This window comes from Gossypium hirsutum, unplaced genomic scaffold (genome assembly GCF_007990345.1).
Source record: "Gossypium hirsutum isolate 1008001.06 unplaced genomic scaffold, Gossypium_hirsutum_v2.1 scaffold_252, whole genome shotgun sequence".
Classification (NCBI taxonomy): domain Eukaryota; kingdom Viridiplantae; phylum Streptophyta; class Magnoliopsida; order Malvales; family Malvaceae; genus Gossypium; species Gossypium hirsutum.
Genome location: NW_024402911.1, coordinates 1 through 11,493, shown reverse-complemented (window position 1 = coordinate 11,493; position 11,493 = coordinate 1). Strand labels below are relative to the sequence as shown.

Below are 11,493 nucleotides of genomic sequence, written 5' to 3'. Positions count from 1 at the left end.
TCAGTTCAATTGTCAGACTAACAATAATTAAATAAATAATTAAAAATTCATAAAAAAAACTCTAATAAAATTATTAAACTAATTTAACTTGTTCAATTGTCGATTTTTATCTCGATTTCGATTTTTATCAATTTCAAGCAATTTTCTAGTTAATCTGTTGAACTCCTTTATTTGGACCATTATATTGATCTTGTTCCAGTAACACTGATCACATCATCAAATCTTGACAGAATCTAAGTTAAGGGATCAAAATGGATCTAGTTTTCAAGTTTAAGGACCAAAGTGGACAAAAAAAGTATAAGTACCAAAATGAACTTAGTTGTCAAGTTTAGTGGCCAAAAATTATATTATCTCATTTATTTAACATTATTTTTTAAATAATTTACCTTTAAAATTTAAAAATTTTATTTTTCAAACAAACTAATCATATTCCATACTTGATTTTAATTTTAAGAAATATATCAAACAAATTTTATAACTTGAATTCAATGTTTAATTTTCAATACATAGATTTTCAACCCTTAATTTTCTAGTTTATTAAACAACACCTAAATTTTCGAGTTTATAAAACAACACTTAGTTCATATGTGCTGTAAAAGTTTGATTCTACACATTGTAATTTTACTTGTATATGTACTTGTACTTGTAAATTTCCAAAAAGAAAAATAAAAAATTTGCAATCCATATTTCAAACTGAATCAGATATAAATAATTATATATAACATTAATAACTTATATGGATTCAATTCAAACTAAGACCTGTCCAAGGATTGGGTAGCTCACCCGACCCAACTTGGATCATATAAAAAATATATAAAATATCAATTTTTAATTTTTTAAATAATAAAATGAGTTTTTTTAGTGTCTGACTATCTCGAAAACAGAGCTAGACTTAGAAATTTTTCTGGAACTGGGCCTTAGGCGATGATCCCTTTAACTCGAACCCATCCTTAAAAAAACCACAGCCCGACCAATCTGATCAGCGCAATTCCAACCGACAGGACCGGTTTAGGTAAAACCGGAAAAGAAAAAGAAAAAGCCGAGTTCCAATTTTTTTTTTTGCTTTATATATTTTGCTGTAAGTGAAAAATAGAAAAGGAATTTTCCATTGTTTCGGCAACACGAAAGCTTGCGAGAGAGAGAAAAAATGGATCCACAGCTAACTGAAGTGTCGCAGATGTTCGAGCGATTCAAAGCTGCATTCATTAGAAAAGATTTTGATTCATGCGCCAATCTCCTTTCTCAACTCAAGGTTTTTTTATTTGTTTTGAACTTGTTCAAACCCTAATCCATTCTCTCTATTCGGGCTAAAATTCTAGGGCTCTTATTCGTCTCGAGATGATTGATCCCGTTTTTTAGATCGTTAGTTTATTTGGATGGTTGATTTTGTTCAGGGTTTAGGGATTTTAGGGGTTTTGTTGTGTTTCTATTGTTTGCGATATTTGAATTAGCTGCTGTGTTTGAGTTCGGGAAATTGGATCGATGAAATTGATGCGTTTGAAATGTTGCTCAAGTGATTTTGGGTTTTTTATTATTGCAGGTTTTGCTGACAAAGTTTAGGAGCCTTCCTCCGCTATTTGAAAACACCCCTAATTCGGTTAACGAAGTGCTCTTAGCAAGTAATTCTTATGACCCAGTTCATTGTTTTGCTTTCTCATTTTTATTTTATTTCTATGTTGGTCCATCAAGCACTAGCTTTCACATATTTTGAAGGATTCTATATGAAAAAACCTCAGCACTTATACATATTGTAACTTATTAGATGTAGCTTTGTTCCGTAGTGAGGACATATCTCAAATATGATTAGGAACATGGAAGGTTGGTTCATTTATTGGGATCACTAAGCTTCGTTTCTTTTGTGTGCCTATGGTTGTAGTTAAATCTATGTTACTAGGACTCGGATGTTAATGTTGAATTTTCTGATGTGGGTATGTTGAATTTTCTGCCAAGTTTTTTCATGTATTCAGAGAGTTATTGGAGGGTTATATCCTCATACCCATGTTTGGACTTGTGTTAGACAGGGATATATCAAGAAAAAATGAAGAGTGGGGGCAACAGTTAAACATTTTAGCATGTTGCAGCTTCTATATGAATTTATTTTTAACCCATTTGAATAGAATTAAGAATTTGAATCTCTGCTTGTCTGAAGATTATCGATTACCAGTTCTTTAATTATTGCTTTTATTTTTTCACTGATAATTTCAGGGGAAATTTACGAACATGCTGTTGTCCTCAGTGTTAAGATTGAGGATCAAGATGCCTTTGAGAGGGACTTTTTCCAGTTGAAGCCCTATTATACGGATGCTGGGTTAGTTGCTTGTCTTTTTAGGGTTATGCTTAAGGTTTTTTGCTCTGTAGTTTGGGAATTATGTCTATTACCTTTGTTGTTGCTGTTGCTGTTGTGCAGTATATCTAATTTTCTTTCCAGGTCTAGTTTTTTTCTTCTCGATATAATTTCCTCCCCTTTCTATCTAGCTGTTAAGATAGATGAATATATAAGAGGTGCATTCTATAAAGCTCTGCCTAACCATTAGTAAAATATGGATATCGATTCTTCTAATTAGAAAATCAAGTTAAAAGTGTTTTTTTGTGTGTGTATATATATGTTGTAAGACTTTTAATACATAAAGAAATTAAAATGGATTTTGTGTCTTGTATGAGTGTGATGGTATTGGATTTGTTTTAACTCTTGGCCTATGAACAAATTGTCTTAAGGAAACTTCCACTCCTTTTAATGTGTGTACTCTTATGTGCGAATAAATTTCTTATGTAGAAGCCTCTATTATTCAGATTAAGGAAATGATGGTAATTATTTTTCTTTTTTCCTGATGGAGCAGTAGCCGTCTTCCACCATCCCAGCAAGAGTACCTGATTCTAGGTCTTAATCTCTTGAGACTTCTTGTCCAGAACAGAATTGCTGAGTTCCATACCGAACTGGAACTGCTTTCGGCCACTGCCCTGGAGAATCCTTGCATCAAGCATGCTGTGGAGCTGGAGCAATCCTTCATGGAAGGGGCTTACAATCGTGTCCTGAGTGCTAGACAAAATGCTCCTCATGAAACTTATGTTTATTTCATGGATCTCTTGGCAAAAACAGTGAGGTAAGCAATTGTATTTCATGTGACAGTTTTCTGGGGATAACAATATTAAAGCATGGTAGACTGTCTTTTAAATTATGGTTGTATTTGTGACCATTTTGAATCTAAGATCATTCCAACATCAGTTTCGTAGAATCAGCTCTATGTTGTATTGTTGTTTATTCATAAACGTGTCATTTTCAGAGATGAAATAGCTGGATGCAGTGAGAAGGCATATGATTATCTTTCAATTAACGATGCCCGACAGATGTTACTTTTCTCATCTGATCAAGAACTTTTGGAATACATCAAAGAGGTAAGCATTCTTGTAAACATCGATAATACCCATTTTCATCAAAAGACTTTCAGGAAAAAAAAAGAAGCTTATTTGGACCTGTATTACATTTGTCGCAGGAGCATCCTGACTGGGAGGTGAAGAATGGATCCGTGTATTTCCAGAAGGCTAAAGATTCTGCACCATGTAAGGAGATCCCATCCCTACAACTGATTAACCAAACTCTTAGCTATGCTAGGGAGTTGGAGCGGATTGTGTAGGCAAGCTGCTATCCAGTGGTTGCTTTTGCTGCTCTTAAAGAAAATTCATATAACTTGCAATCATTTTGTTGTTGTGGGTTTTTACTTTCTACATTCAGTATGAAACTTAAAAAAGTTGTTTCCATTTCATATTTCTAGTTATATACATTAGTAGCTTCCAAATTGCTAGAATCTATGTTAGTTGGATTTCGAGACGAATGTTGGATGTGTTTGAATATGCATGCATTTTGGTTTTCAAGTTTTTCATATATGATGGAGTGACTTAATTTAGATTAGTTAGGTGATCATAATTTATAAATTTATTAATAGTTGAGTTACAGATTAATTAAAAAAACTAATAAAAGTCTATTTTATTTTTTATAGAAAAATATAGTGAATCGAAGCTATAACTCATTTAATTCTAGGGATGAAAAAAGTAAATAAATATTTAAATTTTTAAATGATTGGTATTTTAAAAAAAGTATCATCATTTTAAATTTTAATAAATTTTAAAATTTATATTTTTATAATGCGACATCAACAAAAGAAAAAATGAGATGTCATTCCATGTCGGCAAAAAAAGTTGACTAACAATTTCCTTTCAAATCAGGCTTGATAAAAATTGAAACAGTAAGATTGACATTGTTAAAAAAAACTCGATGAGAATATTGTAAAAGATGATAAACGTTAAGGGCAAATTTTATTATTTGCCGATATATTATATATACATGAAAATATACTTCAATTACATTAATTTAAAATATAAAATAAACAATAATGTTCAATTATTTTAATTATTGCATTATATTTTTTAATGTAATTATAAAATATGGTTAAGAAAAAAATTGTCTCAACATATTAATTGAAATCAATTGAAATACATCGAAATATTAACTAAAATTAAATTGAAATACATTAAATTAGTGTTATCGTCTAAAATTAGATCAAATTCAATCAACCCTATAAATTTACTTTAAAAAATAGGTACAAGTATATTCTCAATATATTCATATTCCACACATTGAGATATACGTGTAGTGTATATACCAAAGACTCTTGAAAATTATTCAATTCTTGGAGGGTAAATTATCATAAGGTTACTAATTTATTAGTAAATTTACGTTTCAGTTATTCATTTTGAAAAAGAAAAGTTATAAAATGGTCACTAAAATATTTGAAAATTTCATTTAAGTGGCTAGGTTGTTAAAATTGTTGTTGTACGACCTTCTCTATTTGCAACACCTACACCAATTGAAAGCTCTCATTTTCCTTCTCTTCTATAGTTTAGTTTTTTTTCTTCATAAAACAACTTTCAATTTCACTTATCTGCGAACCAAAGTCCAATTAGCTTTCTTCTTCGATATCCAACATCACCCATCAGATAGACTTGATTTAATGTATGCTCTTCTACTCACCGATGAGTATTGATCCACGTGCTAATTGTCGAATTGTCGCTTGAAGCTCGCTAGTCGGACTATAAAAAAATTTCAACAACTCAATAGTTTAAATAAAAAGCTTTCGAATAATTTAGTGACATAAATGGAAGCTTTCAAATAGTTCAATGACAATTTTATAATTTTTTAAAGTTAAATTACCAAAGCATAAATTTACTAATAATTTACCGACCTCGACTATATTTTACTTTAAAAATTTAAATAAAAATATGAAATATATTTTTAAAAAATTAAGTTGACCTTGAGCATTCAATGTTGGAACCTCATTAAACATGGAATGAAAATATAATTTTTATTATAATTTGGAGGTTGTCAATTACTAAGTCAATTATTCAATAGGGCAGCTTCATTGCTTGTCATTCCTTTTTGGTTCTATCTGTTTATCCTTTCATGCTTAATACCTTTGTAACATTATCACCCAACTGTCAAGATGAAATTCTAGTCTCTTTAGCTTGTGTATTTTTATGGTATTTTTATATTTTATTGTAAGGGTTAATATCTGATAGAATCGAGTGAAAAAAATTGAGTTAGTATAGTTAACGATTCCTATTTTATTATTCTAATTCGATTTAATTTTTTTTCGAATTAAATCGAATGAAATGAAATTTAAATAAAGTCGAATCAAATAAAATTATTGAAGTTAAAATAAAACTGCAACAAGCTTCATTTGTTGGTCCTTATATGGTTGGAAAATGCTTACTATAAAATATCAGAAAGCTTGTTGTTTCTTTCGCTGAAGAACCAATGGAATTAATTTGTTGCGTTGGGTTCTTCGTAAATTTTGACCTTAGTTTTGGTCTCCAGTTAGAGTTTTTTTTCTCGACTTAGTTGAAAACTTGAATATATGAAGAGGTCAAGTTTATAGAGTGAAAGCTTCTTACTTACTTTTCACCCATAAATCTTTTATATATTGTGAGATATGGCTTCAAGTCCAATCATGCGTAACATGCATGGTTCACCTTTTTTGGCTCCCAACAAAGAACTCCCCAGAAGTAAAGTCAGAAATTTTTGAGGGTGAATTTCAGTTTTATATTTTTTATAAGAGTTAAAATGCAATTTCATCATTCTAATAGTTTATATCATTTTTCAGGATCAATATACAATTTTATCACGTATTAATTTAAAGTTTTATAAAATTTAAAAGGTCAAGATTGAATTTTTTTTGTTTTAGGAGACTGAGACACTTGCCAACAACCTTTGCGTTGCTTTAGCGCTCTCACCCTATAAATTCGTCACCTCTTCAAACATTTAAACTTTCAATAAAGTAGAGAGACAAAATACTTCATCGAATATACATTAAATATAGTTATAAAAATACATTAAAAATATGAGATAACATATAGTAACTTACAAACTAAATTATTGTTTTAGTTTTAAGATTTGACTCGTTTTCGCCGGCCAAAAACTTAGGTTAATACCTCATTTTAAATATAATTTAATAATAAACTAGATTATGGTACGAATAAGATGTAAAGTGTAAAATATTTTACCTAAAATATGAATAAAATTTTGGTTGAAATATATTTATAAATTGATGTAAGTTAGGATATTTTTCTGATTTTATTTATAAATTAATTTTTATAAATTTTATATAAAATAAAAAAATATTTGTTATTTTGTACAAAGAATGTATTTTTAGTCATTTCTTGATTGAGTTAATTCTTAATTAAATTGTGGATTGGTGTGAAATCGTTCCTATTGTTTTTTGTTATTTAACTTATTTAACCGCTACAAGATCCACAAATCCATGAGCTTCGGCTTCTGTTGTTGACGTAAAAAAATCTCTTTTCTTGTCTTCAGATACAATCTATAGGGGCTTGCCCATTGTTTGTACATAAACCCTTCTGAGGCTTTCGTGAAGTTTTAGTAGTTTTTTCCGCTTTCAGGATAAATTCTCCTGTTTGTGTCTCATGAAAAGAACTAGTAAGTTGATAAATTATTATCCTAATGATATAACATAATAAAAGGTTCATCTAACTCACATAATGAAACAAGAAGAGACTCATGACATCAACTCAATTAGAGACTAAAATATAAAAAATTTATTTGATGTATTAGCGGTGAAATTTTTTAACTCCACAAATAAAGTTAAAAATCATTATGTATTCTTAGTTGGTATTTAAAAAAAAATTTAAAACTAAATAATGACATATGACGGTTTTTTCATCTCATTTGTGTAGTTAAAAAAACCCTACAGCTAATATATCTAATAATAATTTATATATATATTATAGCATACCCAGATGTCAGTGAAAAAATTATATCAAAACTATATATATATATATATATATATATAAAAGCAATTAATCTTTAGTTGAAATGATAAAATTGAGTCTTTTGGGAATTTTTATATCTTAAGTTTAAATCAATATTTTTATAGGTTTAAATTAATTTATATAGATTTTCTATAAAAATATAGAAAAAAATTATTTATAATAAAATTTATTTAATTTTGAAAAAAATTAAATATTTTTAATTGAATTAATTTTTAATTAACTCATATGACATCAATTTAGTCAAAAATTTAATAATAGTATAGATTAATGCCTTTAAAATATTATTTTACATTAAATAAAATAATTACTTTAATATAATATATGTTAGCCAAAAAATCCTATAAATATTGCATAAGGACATCCCAATGAAAGCCACCACACAAACAACAAAGCTTTTGGTTTCAGAATTCAGACATTCCTAGGTAACAGATTTTCTTCTTTTCTTTTTCTCATAAACCAAACAGAAAACCCCAGAATTTTTCCCAGGAAAGTAAAAGAAAGTAAAGAAATGGAGAAAAATGGAATAATTATATGCTTCGTTGTGATCCTTTTGGGGATAATATCAGCCATTACTGGCTTTGCAGCTGAATCTACAAGGGTTAAGGTAAAAATTTTTTTTTTTAAAAAAGCATCAAAATTTGTAATTTTTTTTAAGGTTTTCTAATTATGTTTTTCTATATATTGAGTTTTTTTTTTTTTGCAGACTTCGCAAGTAACGATAGACGCTTCTGGTCAATGTGTATATCCAAAGAACTCAGCGCATGCACTTGGCTTAATATCGGCCCTCATGCTTTTGATCGCAAAAATAATAATAAATGTCGCCACCGGTTGTTTTTGTTGCCGGAAAACCGATCAGTCCCGGAGCTCTAACCAGATAAAACCTCTTGTCTTCTATATTGCTTTTTGGTAAATTTCAATTACACTACTTCTAGATTTACTTTTTTCTTTCTTGAATTGTTTTTAATATGTTATATTATATTTATATAAATACACTAGAGATGTCCATGGTCGGGTGGCCCGCTGTCCATGGTCGGGTGGCCCGCTCGACTTTGGGACCGGCTTGAATAAAGAGGCTTTGTCACGATCAGGTTCGGCCCGAATGTAAATAAAATATTTTTATTTAATTTTAATTATAAGAATATGTAAAGATTAATATAAAAATAAAAATAAAAATTATTATTTTATTAATTTTAAATAGTAATGAGTTTCTCTGTTGAGTCGGGTTCGAACTTGAATTTAAAATGTTTTTAAAAATTGAGCCTCAACTCGACTTAATTTGGTCTATGGACATCTCTAGCATGCAGATATACGGGTGTAAGCACTAAATTTTTGTCCGACTAGAGTTTGTGTTTAATTTTCAAAATTTCAAAAAAAAAAATTAAAAAAATAAAAATTGCATTTTGACACCTAAACTTTTCCTAAATTTCATTTTGACCCTTAAACTTTCTTTAAATTTCACTTAGACCCCTAAACTTTCATTAAATTTCATTTTAATCCTAAATTTTCTAAAAATTACATTTAGCCCCAGAAGTTTTGCTGCATTTGCGATTTGGTCCTTCAGACAAGTTGCATGATTTGGGGCACCCACTTCCCAGATTTTCAGGCCATAAACATGGGTGGCTGCTCCTTCCCCACTTGCTACCTGCAAAAAAGAAGCAAAACCAACTATAAAAAGGAGTTTAAACTCCAAAAATGAGAACACCCACGAAAAAAAAAATAAAAAAAAACTTGCAAAAAAGAGAAAAAGAAGAGGAAAAGGAGAGAAAGAGAGGAGAAAGGAGAAGAAGAGGAGAGCCTCCGACAGCGGCTCGACGGCGAAGACGACGGCGACGGCACAAGCGACGGCGCGGCGCGGCGGCTAGGGCTCGTGAAGAAGAAGAAGAAGAAGAAGAAGAAGAAGAAGAAGGAGAAGAAGAAAAAAGAAAAGAAAAAGAAAAGAAAAAGGAAAAAATAAAAAATATATAAAAAATAATAATTAACAGTCGGGTCATGTAACACCCCTTACCCGTATCCAACACCGGAATAGGGTACGAGGCATTACCAAAACACATACACTTGTAAACGTATTTAACCGAGTTATAAAATTTCATCAAAATTAAAACTTTCAAAATAATTAACATGTTTCTATAACTTTTCACAATATATCCTCAAAATATTATAATCATAATAATTAGGGCCTGCGAGACCCGATACATACTCATGCAATTTAATGCTTCATTTCCATTTCATTCAATTCGCAATTTCTCATGCTCATAATTTAAATCATATCACTAGCAATTTCCATTTAATTCACGTACAATTCAATGACATCAATTCAAAACTAATACGTATTTACCATTTAACTCAATGTTTATTGATTATACCATTCAATAACACATTTATGAAATTCTCAATTTAGCAATGAAAATATCACTTTAGTTTGAATAACAACATCGTCCTGATATAAATACATTACCACTTATCCATTTACTTTAATTCTTTTGGGCCCATTTGTCACTTACCATCCTTAATCAAATTAGGGAACGGTCACGGAAAATTGAGTACTTCACTTTCACTTTGCCATAGTATAACTATGGTCTTACGTATGATCACTTATCACTTGTCCCTGATCAGATAAGTGTAGCCACCTATCACTTTGTTTCTTGATCAGATAAGTGTAGCCACTTATCACTTTGTTTTTTGATCAGATAAGTGTAGCCACTTATCACTTTGTCTCTTGATCAGATAAGTGTAGCTAAAGCTATCACTTATCACTTTGTCTCTTGATCAGATAAGTATAGCCGAAGCTATCACTTATCACTTTTCACTTGTCACTTGATCAGATAAGTGTAGCCGAAGCTATCACTTATCACTTTTCACTTGTCACTTGATCAGATAAGTGTAGCCGAAGCTATCACTTATCACTTTGTCACTTGATCAGATAAGTATAGCCGAAGCTATTACTTATCACTTTCCACTTGTCACTTGATCAGATAAGTGTAGCTAAAGCTACCACTTATCACTTTGTCACTTGATCAGAAGTACTCAAATCCGGCGTTCCGCTCAATTTGATCATTTATTCATATATCAGGCTTACCAACATGTGTTAATTCATAAACCATTCATGGTATTATTTCATGCCAAGTCATATACTGAATATACCATACACACATACTATGAAACTTTATTTTCACACATGAGCTTAAACCATGACCAATAATGCACAAAAATAAGCATCATTCATATTTCATCTTTTATGAGTTATAATCAAACATATGACCATTTATACACGAATCATTCATATATTTCCCAATTTTCCTCCTCCTCCTCTCCATTCCACATCCTTAATGTGTATAACACACTTAAACAACATTAACCATAATTTCAATATTCACTAACATGTATATTCAAAGCTATTTATCCGAGTCAGAGTCACTAAATTATTTTTATCCGGAGCTACAGAGCTCCAAATTAAGATCCGTTAATTTTTCCTGAAACTAGACTCACATATCTTCATACCATATAATTTTCATAATTTTTTGTTCAGCCAAATAGTACAGTTTATTCTTTAAAGTTTCCCCTATTTCGCTGTCTGACAGTTCCGACCACTCTTCACTAAAAATTAATTATCTCATTGTACAGAATTCGGATGATGTTTTAGCTTGTTTCTTCTAAAAATAGACTCATTAAGGATTCTAACCATATAAACTATAACTCATAATCATTTCTGTACAATTTTTAATGATTTTCCAAAGTCAGAACAGGGGAACCCGAATTCATTCTGACCTTGTCTCACAAAATCTATTATATCTCATGATTTACAATTCCATTGCTCACATCATTTCTTTTATAAGAAACTAGACTCAATAAGATTTAATTTCATATTTTATTCATCCTCTAATTCAATCTCTACAATTTTTGGTGATTTTTCAAAGTTACACTACTGCTGCTGTCCAAAACTGCTTTAGTGCAAAATGTTGATTTCCATTTTGCCCCAAATTTCACAGTTTATACAATTCGGTCCTTTCTCAATTAACCCCTCAATTAATCTAATTTTCTCAATTAGTACTTTACTAGACATTATAAGTTGTTACACAACTATTGAAATTCAGAATTTCCACATATAACTCTATCTTCAAACTCTTTTACTATTAGGTCCCAAACATTCACTTT

The 11,493-nt window shown here is 30.1% G+C and overlaps 2 protein-coding genes across 2 annotated transcripts; both read left to right on the top strand.

Annotated features, from left to right (window-relative positions):
* The first annotated feature begins 842 nt into the window (after positions 1–842).
* On the top strand, positions 843–3,830 carry LOC107909070 (26S proteasome non-ATPase regulatory subunit 8 homolog A). Its single transcript, XM_016836449.2, has 6 exons — positions 843–1,252; positions 1,541–1,619; positions 2,206–2,308; positions 2,838–3,101; positions 3,282–3,393; positions 3,492–3,830. The coding sequence occupies exons 1-6, from the start codon at positions 1,148–1,150 to the stop codon at positions 3,630–3,632; spliced, it is 804 nt and encodes a 267-aa protein (XP_016691938.1). The 5' UTR covers positions 843–1,147; the 3' UTR covers positions 3,633–3,830.
* Positions 3,831–7,734: 3,904 nt separating this feature from the next.
* On the top strand, positions 7,735–8,309 carry LOC107908324 (uncharacterized). Its single transcript, XM_016835521.2, has 2 exons — positions 7,735–7,945; positions 8,045–8,309. Exons 1-2 carry the CDS (start codon positions 7,850–7,852, stop codon positions 8,249–8,251), a joined length of 303 nt encoding a protein of 100 aa, XP_016691010.1. The 5' UTR covers positions 7,735–7,849; the 3' UTR covers positions 8,252–8,309.
* The last annotated feature ends 3,184 nt before the right edge of the window (positions 8,310–11,493 follow it).